We start from the raw sequence: 12,033 nt of genomic DNA on the forward strand, positions 1-12,033 counted from the left end.
ATGACTGGGAATGCCTAATATATTCTGCTTTTGTTTTATCCCCACAGCTTAATTAGCGTTAAAGAGATTAGTAAATAGTGATTGTATACTCACATAAACTTTAAAAACATAGCAATAGATAGCCCACTGCTTCCCCTTCCCTCCATCCTCCCAGTCTCACTACTTGGTAACACACAATCACTGGTCACACTGGTATAAAATTGTAATCACCTAGATTCATGTTCCACTCACTTGAGTCCACTGCTGGTAGCTGTTCTGGTTGGCTCAGATATAAGGAAACCCACCTGTACGCTGGCAGTGCTGCTTTCAGGCTGTAGCCTTAGAGGCTGGCTTATTACAAGATGACTCACTTAAAAAGAATTTAGCAAAATATCCCAATCACCAAAAGCTTTTCTCCAAGCAGGGTATTTAACTTTGGGTGGGAAGAGGAGAAATGATGAGTTGAAGCTCCAAAAAGAACTGAGAGAGACCAAGGACTCTGGATGGTACCCATTCCCCACACTTCCAGGCAACTTCTTCAGTTATCTCAGTGAGTGAAGAAATGCTAATAGAAAACCAAAGATCTTTTATACCTTACCATGTTTAACTTTAGGCTGTCTAAAATACAAAACTAAGGTAAAAATAAAAGCGTTGAGAACTCAGAACAATGACCTACAGAGAAGTTACATGACAAGTTACGTCACATGTGGTAGAGGGACATAATATTTAAAGGAAAGCCTCGATAACTCTTAAGGAACCATCTTAGATTTCTGTATCACTAGGCCCTAACAAAAGAGGGAATAAAAAAATTGTTTTTATGGCTTTAAATCATTATTTATTTTAAAAGTGACCCACTCATTTCTTAGGTTAGATTTTTCACCAGTTAGGTTTTTTGTTAAATGGCATGAGAAACTCACAACCTAAAATGGAAATATGATTTTCTTTAAAAAAAAAAACAAACAATTCATGATGCTATAAAGTAGGGATAAAGGTGCCATCTAAATATTTAATAATTTCAAGTGTCCTGTGAGGGAAAGTTGTTTTTTTTTTTTTTTTTTTTTTTTTTTTGCCTAGTTAAGATAAATTCCTCAAGGTCAAAGAACTCAGAGCATATGACATAGAACTAAGTTGCTGGTCTCAAATTTTAGGCCCAAGATATTAACTGGATATAATGCATGCTTATACTATGAAAAAGTCATAATGGACGTATTTTCAAAGTGTTATAATTCTACTTTTAAAACGAACATGTAAGAAAACAGCAGTGCCAGTATTTAAATTAGCAACTCCATTTTTGATTGCTTATTTCCCCAATCTTCAATTCACAAACATCCCTATCTATACTTAAAGGGGTGGAGGAAAAGAGTCTATGACTTCATTTGTTCTAAGGGAAAGACATTTCAACATTAAGTATTACTCTATTAAATTTTAGAAATACATATACCCTAAAATGTTTCCATCCCAAGAGCTATATCAAGAGTAAAAATGTGTATCTTTCTTTAAAGATCCATAATTTTTCTTCAAGGATTTAAATTCTGTATCTAATTTTAATGCTTAAGGATAGTTCTTCACAACAGTTTTCTCATATCTACTTACACATTATACAGAAGCAATTGAATATTCCTGTTGTTCCTTAACCTAAATATATGTATTCCCTTAGCAATTGTCTTGTGACATATGGATCTGAGATTCTTTAAAATTTCAATTCCAGTGTTCAAAAGCAAGGGAAATATACCCCACAATACAACTTTTATAAACTACATTCAACTTAAAGTAGATGAATACCTTATCATGGGCCCAGTATTTGAGCTTCATAAAAAGAAATCTTTTGATTTCATCTAGATAGCCAGGTTATATTCATGTTTAAAATTGTACATAGGATAAAGAAATTCTTAGCTCTCCTTGACATATTGAATAGGTGATACATTAAATATCCTATTATGCATGCTAAATTTAAAGATGTAAAGAGCACTAATATCTCCTAATACACAAGTCATGTGCATGAATTTCCATTACACATATCAAATTAATATGATAAAAAATTTAGGGTAAGCTTCTTTTGAAATTTCATACATCTGAAATACTGTAAACAACCTGCTATGTCTTATTTTGACAGGTATATAGATTCATTGCCTCAAAACAGCCATTTTGTTAATCAGACATTCAGATAAGAAAAAATTAAGTCCCCATTCTGATAAATGTACTTTTTCAATCCCTTAGCATTCTATATGTATTGCATTAGCTTTAGTCATGACCACTAGGCCCTAGCATAACATTGCTTTCAAGTTCAAGGGATGCTAATTATTCCTTAAACTGTAATGTAGCCTCATCCTAAGATCAAGTACTTTTTCCATTATCATTTGACGACAGCTGATCTAAAATCTGCTAAGGAGTTCCCAGGAGTTATCGAGTTACCAGTTTCAACTAACCCCTGGAAACACTGAACGGCTACTTCAGTGGCTTTATCTTAGCAATATTCAGATCTAGGTAAATTTGAGAAGACAGAATTAAAAACACTCAAGGCTAGGACTTTTACAAATTACTTTTCAAAATAATGGAAAATGAAGTATCTACATAGATTGATGTTAGTGTTACAGCAGGTTACCAGAGACCAGGCCAAAGAGAATACCATTGGTCATTTTTCTGATACTTTAAAAACTAATCTCTCCCAAACTGAGGTCTAAAATGAGTCATACTAATACCAAATTGCACTTACAGAAAGACTCCATTATACTTTATATACTTTGAAGTTAGAGCAAGGGATAAACACTTTCAATAAAGGACTAATAAAAGGTTAAGAATGAGTGTTATCTTGGTAAAAACTCATGTTAAACGTCACTCTAAGGCTACTAATCACCTGATTCTGTTAGTACCAAGGTAGTTTGTCAAATATTTATACGATGCTATCTGCAGTCAATGAAACACCCTTAACTCCTCCTTGCTGAAAACTTTCCACCCTGGCATGAGCACTGAAAAACCCAAGTTATGTCCAGCTTTCAGAGTGTAAAGAGCAACTACCTTTTTAAAAATGTTTATTTTGCTCCGCAACGGCAGAGGCCACAACAGTGAGAGGCCCGCGTACCGCCAAAAAAAAAAAAAAAAAAAGTTTATTTTGAAGCAATTTCCAACTGCCTTTTTATCTCCCCACCCCACCCAAATGAGACCTGCTAAAAAAGGAAAAAAGTATACGTAAAAAGAGTCAGCTCTTCTGTGAGAGGATCATTACTAAAGCTCAATATTTTTAGGCTGCTTTGTTCTCTCGTTTTTATATTATTTCAAAAATTAATCTCTGCATGATATGGAAGTGTCCACTACTAAATTAAAAATTAGCTTCTATAAGTCACTGTTATGAGCAACATGAAGCAAATCTACATCACTTGGAAGAAGATATTAAAATGTCTGTATGGTGAAAACACTAGGTTAACTATGCATTTTCCAATCAGCTTTTACTGAATTTCTTCCACATTCTCCTTAAAGAGAATCAATCAGAACAAAGCAGATGTGTCATTCCACTAAAATATGAACCCCCCCCCACCAAGGATATGGATTTTAAAGCTTAAGCCCAGGATAGTGGATCTCAAAGGGTTGTAATATTCCTATCTGTGACAATCTCAAATCGGAAATACTGGAAAATGGACAAGTTGTATATTGACGAAATACAGGACTATCTTGCAGTTTGTCTTTTAAAAAAGAAATATATTCTAGTCATTTAAGGCAGGTATTGAAAAGGCATTATGATTCTCAAATCAGAAGAAAAAACTATATTATCTTCCTCTAACCTGCAAGTAATTTAACTGCTGAAAACATATTCTTCTTGAATTTGCCATAAGCCCAGAAGTTGAGCTGTTTTACTAGAAAATTAAAGTTAACAAATTTGACTAAATTTGGAGTCAGTATTAAGTGGCTTTAACGTTTGCCTGCTGGATCTTGTTTCAGGCACCTGTATATTGCAGAAAGCAACTTGTTTCATACTATGTTGGGCTATTATCAGAAGACAACACCTGCCCCAGCTTTCGTTTAGAGAAAGAATCTTTCTGTACTTAACCCTGGAACATACCTTTTATTCTGTTGGAATATTCAGGTGGATTTTCACTTGAATACTTAAGCAAAGCCTTAGGAGTTTGGGTATACTGTCAGACCCCAGTCTGGTTTCTGTACTAAAAGGGGGGAAAACGTTTACCCAGATCTTTTCCCCTTAAGTTGCTGGTAATTCAAAGCAGGAACCTCATCAGAAAATTAGGCAACACTGAGTTAGATAAATTTCATCTTCTACTAATGTCTTAAAGACTAACATGGGTAAAACAGTAAGAAGGGAAAATTGAAAACTCCAACACAATAATTTTTAGATCAATTTCAGCTTTACTTTTAAATTTGTACTTATGCATTTGTTTATAAAAAGTATGCCTGTCCTTAACATTACTGCAATGTTCACTTTCCTCTTAAAGTAGTACATAAAAATAAACAATTCAAGCTTCTGTATATTTTATTGTTACCAAGCTTCCACAGAACATGTGTGCAAACTTCAGGTTTCCCATCTCAAAACTCCATGTACAAACTAAGCTAACCAAAAACGCTCAAGTCAGCAAATATGCAAAATGCATTAAAGAGAAACCTCAAATAATGTTTTTAAAAGCCAAACTTTAGAACTAACCTTTTATAATTAAACTAAGTTGTTGCACCTTTCCTTTCATATGCATACACCGGGCTAAACACTTCCAACAATAGATCTCATACTTGGCACAAGGACATTTCAAAGAAAAAACAAAAACAAAAGGAAAAAGAAAGGAAAAGAGGTTTACGCTGACTCGAGTCCAAGTTTAGTCCACTTCCTCGATGGTCGGTCCCCCGGAGGCTCCTGAGACACCGCTGCCGCCGCCGCCAGGGCCGCCTTGGTAAAGTTTGCTGATGATGGGGTTGCAAACTCTTTCGAGCTCTTTCTGCTTGTGTTCATACTCATCTTTTTCCGCCATCTGGTTTCGGTCAAGCCAGTTGATCACCTCCTGACACTTGTCGAGGACCTTGCTTCTGTCCTGTTCGCTAATCTTGCCCCTCAGTTTCTCGTCTTCCACCGTCTGCTTGATGTTGTAGGTATAGGACTCCACGGCGTTTTTGGCGGCCACTCGGTCGCGATTGGCCTCATCTTCCGACTTGTACCGCTCCGCCTCCTGCACCATCCGGTCAATGTCGTCCTTGCTCAGACGACCCTTGTCGTTGGTAATGGTGATTTTGTTTTCTTTACCGGTGCTCTTGTCGGCGGCGGTGACGTTGAGGATGCCATTGGCGTCAATGTCGAAGGTGACCTCGATCTGGGGGACCCCGCGGGGCGCCGGGGGAATCCCGGTCAGGTCGAACTTGCCTAGCAGGTTATTGTCCTTCGTCATGGCCCGTTCGCCCTCGTACACCTGCACCAGCACGCTGCTCTGGTTGTCTGAGTAGGTGGTGAAGGTCTGCGTCTGCTTGGTGGGGATCGTGGTGTTCCTTTTGATGAGTGGAGTCATGACGCCGCCAGCCGTCTCAATGCCCAGCGACAACGGGGTCACGTCGAGTAGCAGCAGGTCCTGCACGTTCTCTGACTTGTCCCCGATGAGAATGGCCGCCTGCACCGCGGCTCCGTAGGCCACCGCCTCGTCAGGGTTGATGCTCTTGTTCAGCTCCTTGCCATTGAAGAAATCCTGCAGCAGCTTCTGGATCTTGGGGATGCGAGTGGAGCCGCCCACCAGCACGATCTCCTGGATCTGGCCCTTGTCCAGCTTGGCGTCGCGCAGCGCCTTCTCCACCGGCTCGAGGGTCCCGCGGAACAGGTCGGCGTTGAGCTCCTCGAAGCGGGCACGGGTGATGGACGTGTAGAAATCCACGCCTTCGTAGAGCGAGTCGATCTCGATGCTCGCCTGAGTGGACGAGCTCAGGGTGCGCTTGGCTCGCTCGCAGGCGGTGCGGAGTCGCCGCACGGCGCGCTTGTTGGGTGCAATGTCCTTCTTGTACTTGCGCTTGAACTCCTCCGCCAGGTGGCTCACCATGCGGTTATCGAAGTCCTCACCGCCCAGGTGCGTGTCGCCAGCCGTGGACTTCACCTCGAAGATGCCGTCCTCGATGGTCAGGATGGACACGTCGAAGGTGCCTCCGCCCAGGTCGAAGATGAGCACGTTCTTCTCGCCGCCCGCGGAGCCCTTCTTGTCCAGGCCGTAGGCGATGGCCGCCGCCGTGGGCTCGTTGATGATGCGCAGCACGTTGAGGCCCGTAATGGTGCCCGCGTCCTTGGTGGCCTGGCGCTGCGAGTCATTGAAATAGGCCGGGACGGTGATGACCGCGTTCTTCACCTTGCCCCCCAGGTAGGCTTCGGCGATCTCCTTCATCTTAGTGAGGACCATGGAGGAGATCTCCTCCGGGAAGAAGGTCTTGATCTCTCCCTTGTACTCAACCTGCACTTTGGGCTTCCCTCCCTCGCTCACCACCCGGAATGGCCAGTGCTTCATGTCCGACTGCACTGTGGCGTCCTCGAACTTCCGACCGATCAGCCTCTTGGCATCGAAGATGGTGTTGGTGGGGTTCATGGCCACCTGGTTCTTGGCGGCGTCCCCGATAAGGCGCTCGCTGTCGGTGAAGGCCACGTAGCTAGGGGTGGTGCGGTTGCCCTGGTCGTTGGCAATGATCTCCACCTTGCCATGTTGGAAGACCCCCACGCACGAGTAGGTGGTGCCCAGGTCGATGCCGATAGCCGGGCCGCGGGCAGACATTCTGACTGAGACAGGCAAGCGACGTTAGACGACGACACCTAGGGCAGAAAATCCGCGGCCTCAAGTAACGGTCGCCTCGCACCAAGCACAGTGAGCGTAACAACCGTCTCCCTCTCCCTTCGCTCGGCTCCCCACTCTTATAGTCACCTCCCTGCCGCCTTCAGAGCCAATCCGCTCTCGGGACCGCCCGCCACAGGCTTGCCTGGGCCGGAGTGACCCGCCTGCGGCCCAACAGACTTCTAGATGGGTGAGGGGCGGGACTACGGCCCGCGCGAGGATGCGACGGGCGGACGTTATGCAAGTGAGGCTCCGCCCACGCGCCCCAGGTGGCCAGTTGCCTCCGAGGCTCACTAGCAACCGGCGGCTTGGGGGCTTTAGGCTCGCGCCCCACGCGTTTTCGCGATCTTCGCCTTTCCTAAGGCGGGATTCGTCGACGTCCGTTGGATTGGCAGGACACGCGGCCAATAAGCAGAGCGGACTCCCAAGTAGGGTGGGGAAGGAAGTGCTGGGGCGTGGCGCCGGGAGGAGGCGCGGAAGGGGAGCGCCGAGAGGGGAGCTACTTCGGCCCATCGTTCAGTTCCTAAGGCCTGAAATGCCGTCCAGTTCCTAGTGTGTCCACCAACCTAGCTCGTAGGGGCGGGGTAATTCATTCCGAGTTGGTGGCCAGTAGGAACTAGGGCCAGAGCAGGCATTTTTCTTCCGCCGGCGCGTGGGCGTTGGCTTCGCTTGGCCTGGGCGTGAGGGCCGCTCTTGACCCCTGGGAGGAGCGGGCGTAGGGGGGTTAGACAAAGAGAAATGACGCGGAAGTTCCTAGGCTGGGCCGTCGGCCTCCTGGAATTTAATTTTGCGTGCTTCGCAGCGTCTCAGTGGGTGTGAACGCTGGATAAAAACTGCCTGGCGGGCGGGGACAGCAGGAGCCCGGGAGAGCGCCCGGAGAGGCCGACCGTTTTTCCGCGCCGCGCGCGAGGCGGCCTGCAGAGTGGGAGACGAGATAGGTTGCAACTCGTCTTCCCCAAAGTGTAAACTTTCTCGACCTCGCTTTCCGTTTTCCCAGCTTGTCCTGCGACTTAAGCTTCCTAGTATCACCTCCCTGTTCTCTCCACTGCTTTCTTTATTTTCCGTTTCAAGTGCTTTAAACGCCGCTTTGAGTTCTTCACGAGGAAGTCTATAGTCAAAACCCACACTTTGAAGTACCATAAAATAACCCAGCCTCAACACCTCTCACGATTCTCTCAACCCCAGGTTAAGCACGCGCGATCATGTTTATGACTGAGTTACGTTTATGAATGAGCTCAACCGAGTGAGTTTATTTTCTTTAGCTATGCTGAAGTTACACTAGAGGCGTAAACTCTTAAGAGAAGGTAGATGAAAAGGAGCGCAACTTATTCTATAACGTTTAAGAGTAATATATGGGGCTTCCCTGGTGGCGCAATGGTTGAGAATCTGCCTGCCAATGCAGGGGACACGGGTTCGAGCCCTGGTCTGGGAGGATCCCACATGCCGCGGAGCTACTAGCCCTGTGAGCCACAGTTACTGAGCCTGCGCATCTGGAGCCTGTGCTCTGCAACAAGAGAGGCCGCGATAGTGAGAGGCACGCGCACCACGTTGAGGAGTGGCCCCCACTTGCTGCAACTAGAGAAAGCCCTCGCACAGAAACGAAGAGCCAACACAGCCATAAATAAATAAATAAATAAAATTTTTTTTAAAAAAAGGCAAAATTCCAAAAAAAAAAAAAGTAATATATGGGAGTAGGTCTGGAGGTATTGTCTGGCACCAAGTGATAGGTGGTAGAAGCAGTCTCCTATAAGTGGACTCTGGAAGGAGGACAGTAACAAAACAGCGATAACCCTTCACATTATGTGGGGAAGTTGGAGACAGTCATTCAATTAGCTTTAAGAAGTCCCAGGATGTGAGGTAAAAGAGAAATGCAAAAATAATCTGTCTTTATGAGGTTGAAAGCCCAATAAATAGATAAAAATAATTCGAGGGGCTTCCCTGGTGGCGCAAGTGGTTGGGAGTCCGCCTGCCGATGCAGGGGACGCGGGTTCGTTCCCCGGTCCGGGAAGATCCCACATGCCACGGAGCGGCTTGGCCCGTGAGCCATGGCTGCTGAGCCTGCGCGTCCGGAGCCTGTGCTCCGCAACGGGAGAGGCCACAGCAGTGAGAGGCCCGCGTACTGAAAAAAAAAAAAAAAAAAATTCGAGAGAAGTGCTATAGGGAACACAGAGGCGGGGGCACATCCAGACAGGGTAAAGTATGTTCCTGAGGGCTTCCTGGAAGAGGTGACATGCCTGAGCCAGGTGCTGACCTTTGCCATTCTTTGCATGGGTTGTAGCATGGGTAAAGATGAGAGCGGCGTGTGCTGGCGGCAACTACAAGTTCAGTGCGGAAGATTAGTGTCACTACATGGCGAGGGATACGAACCAGAAACAGTCTCTTCAGGAGGACAAGATACATTTAAAAGCTTTATGTGCCGTGATATTTTTCCTGAGGCTGTGGGAAGGGGAAACTCCTTTGAAGGAGGCTAATGTATAGTTAATATCAAAGTTGTTTGGGACAGTGCTCGAGAAAAGTTTTTGTCTGAGAGACACAAAAGTTATCTGTGACCAAAAAGTAATATTGACAGAATCCAATTAAGTCAATCAATGGACATTTAAGTTTCTTTTATCCAGTTGTGTATGTAATTTCCAATTTTTAAAAACATGTATTAATTTGTAAATCTCATTTCACAATTCACATCTCTTTTTCCACGAAAGCAGTTAAGGAAAAAATTTGAACCAGGAAAACTTTTTTTTTTTTTAATTAGGAAAACAAAGACCAAACCAAAAAGTTTCTACTGAAGTTGCCTTAAATTTTGAGTACAGATTTCTTGATTTTATTCTTAGAAATTCTTGTCTTTTGTGTAGTTAAAAAAGGGAGTGGAGGGAATTAGTGGGCTGGAGAGCAATACAAATTCTTTGTAGAACTAATGATAATGATGTAATTTAGGGACAGGGTCCCAACTACAACTGAAAGCAGAAGAGAATTGTGAGAAACACAATCTCTTCAGATCTCTTGTGTTCAGACAGTCCTCACACACTTACCTCAAGCAAAGCAAGATTGCAAAAAAGCAGACATGCCAGTTCTTAACGCAAACACTAAAATTACAGCTTCAGAAGGGAGAGGTTCTTTTGTATAGTAACTATGTCCTGTATGCACAGTTATTGCAAACAAATCTTGCAATCTACCACATTCATCTTTTTTTAAATTTATTTATTTTTGGTTGCATCGGGTCTTCGTTGCGGTGCACGGGCTTCTCATTGCAGTGGCTTGTCTTGTTGCGGAGCACGGGCTCTAGGTGCGTGGGCTTCAGTAGTTGTGGCACGTGGGCTCAGTAGTTGTGGCTCTCAGGCTCTAGAGCACAGGGTCTGTGTCCAGTAGCTGTGACACACGGGCTTAGTTGCTCCGTGGCATGTGGGATCTTCCTGGACCAGGGCTTGAACCCGTGTCTCCTGCATTGGCAGGCGGATTCTTAACCACTGTGCCACCAGGGAAGTTCCACATTCATCTTTAACACAGCTTTCTGAAACCAGAGTAGCAATTTTATCTGTATTTTCATTAGGTATATGTATTTTTTCTGCTGTAACTTTCCACCTAGTAAATTGATATTTCATAAGTTTCATACTTTAAATAGCATCCTGAGCTTTTCTCAAAAAGACAGTATTTGCATTTTTATTTCCTATGAAATAAACTTTTACAATCCTAGAACATTATCATATACTGACCATTCTTGGAGTTTTTATATTTTTCCTTATTTGTATTGATTTTTTAAAAATGTTCTTTTCTATTTGATGATTGTGGCTCATAATTCATTAAACATGTAGCCCATTAAAAATGGTCAAATTAGCAAATTTATGATCCAGTGAAATTCATCAATGCCAGTAATGGTGCGGCAAAACAGGTAAACCCTACTGGTGGGAATGTAAAATAGTACAATCTTTCTGGAGGGCAATGTGACAATATTTTTTCTTTACCTTAAGTATGATCATACCCTTCATTTAGCATTACTCTGTGGGATTTATCCTAAGGAAATAATAGAACATGCAGGTATATTATTTATGATAACAATGATAAAAGAGAAATGGCTTAAATATCTGACGATAAGAAAATGATTTTTTTTTTTTTTTTTTTTTGCGGTACGCGGGCCTCTCACCGTTGTGGCCTCTCCCATTGCGGAGCACAGGCTCCGGACGCGCAGGCTCAGCGGCCATGGCTGACGGGCCCAGCCGCTCCGCGGCATGTGGGAGCTTCCCGGACCAGGGCAGGAACCCGTGTCCCCTGCATTGGCAGGCGGACTCTCAACCGCTGCGCCACCAGGGAAGCCCAAGAAAATGATTTTTTGAATTATAGTCATGGATTATTATGTAGCCCTAAAAATTGTTTACAAGATTTTTAATGATATGGGAAAATGTTCTTGGTATAATAAAGGGGAAAAATAAGATACAAGGCTTTTGTATATTCTTATCCGATATGTAGGATAATCATATATATGAAAATTGCATAAAAATGGTTATCTTTAGAGGGTAGGATTATCAGTAATTTTTCTAAATTTTCTTGTACTTTTACAATTGATTTTTCAAGCTTGACTATTAACATTCAACTGAAAGTTTGCTAATCCTACTATTTACATAGAAATTACTACTGATTTTCAACAGGTGTAATCTGACAGATTATAAATACTAGGGTGTTTCGAAATATTTTTAAAATCCAAGGACTGAGATTTTATACAGTCTAGAAAAAGCAAGAGCTTTAATATGTATCAAATTTTCTCTGATTAATTCCCCAAACCCAGAAGAGTACCTGGAAAACAGTAGTAATTTACTAGCTCAATGTTTATTAAAAGTGACCTGAGGCATATTATTTAACAAAAAAAACCCTGGAAATAATAACTTGTTTTTTCCTGTATAAAAGGAAGGTTCTCTGCCTACCTCTTATATTTCTGAACTAAATAATACTGCAGAGACCAAAAGTTGAAACAAATTTACATCTGAAAATATTTGTACCTAGATATACAAAGATGAATAAGATGAGGTCTAAAACTGTGTGCTTGGGTAGTCAGGCCTGCCCTAAGGAGACTAAGTGAGCAAGAATACATTTTTCTCCAGAATTACTAGGAAAAAAATTTACAGATTTTCTGGAACCCTCTCAATCCCTACCCAGGCACAACCTTCATAAAGGTTGTGGATTGTTTTGAAGAGGTAATGTTGGCCTGAAGAGAAGGTGGAGTCAGTAGCAGCCTATAATTTGAGGGCCTATCAGCAAACTGGAGTTCAACTATTACATT

At 43.1% G+C, this 12,033-nt stretch overlaps 1 protein-coding gene across 1 annotated transcript; it reads right to left on the reverse strand.

The window, feature by feature from the left end:
* Window positions 1-4,321: 4,321 nt before the first annotated feature.
* Window positions 4,322-7,092, reverse strand: HSPA2 (heat shock protein family A (Hsp70) member 2). Its single transcript, XM_060141329.1, has one exon. The coding sequence runs from the start codon at window positions 6,708-6,710 to the stop codon at window positions 4,794-4,796; it is 1,917 nt and encodes a 638-aa protein (XP_059997312.1). The 5' UTR covers window positions 6,711-7,092; the 3' UTR covers window positions 4,322-4,793.
* Between the last annotated feature and the right edge of the window lie 4,941 nt (window positions 7,093-12,033).

The sequence above is a fragment of the Lagenorhynchus albirostris genome, chromosome 1, assembly GCF_949774975.1.
Source record: "Lagenorhynchus albirostris chromosome 1, mLagAlb1.1, whole genome shotgun sequence".
Lineage (NCBI taxonomy): Eukaryota > Metazoa > Chordata > Mammalia > Artiodactyla > Delphinidae > Lagenorhynchus > Lagenorhynchus albirostris.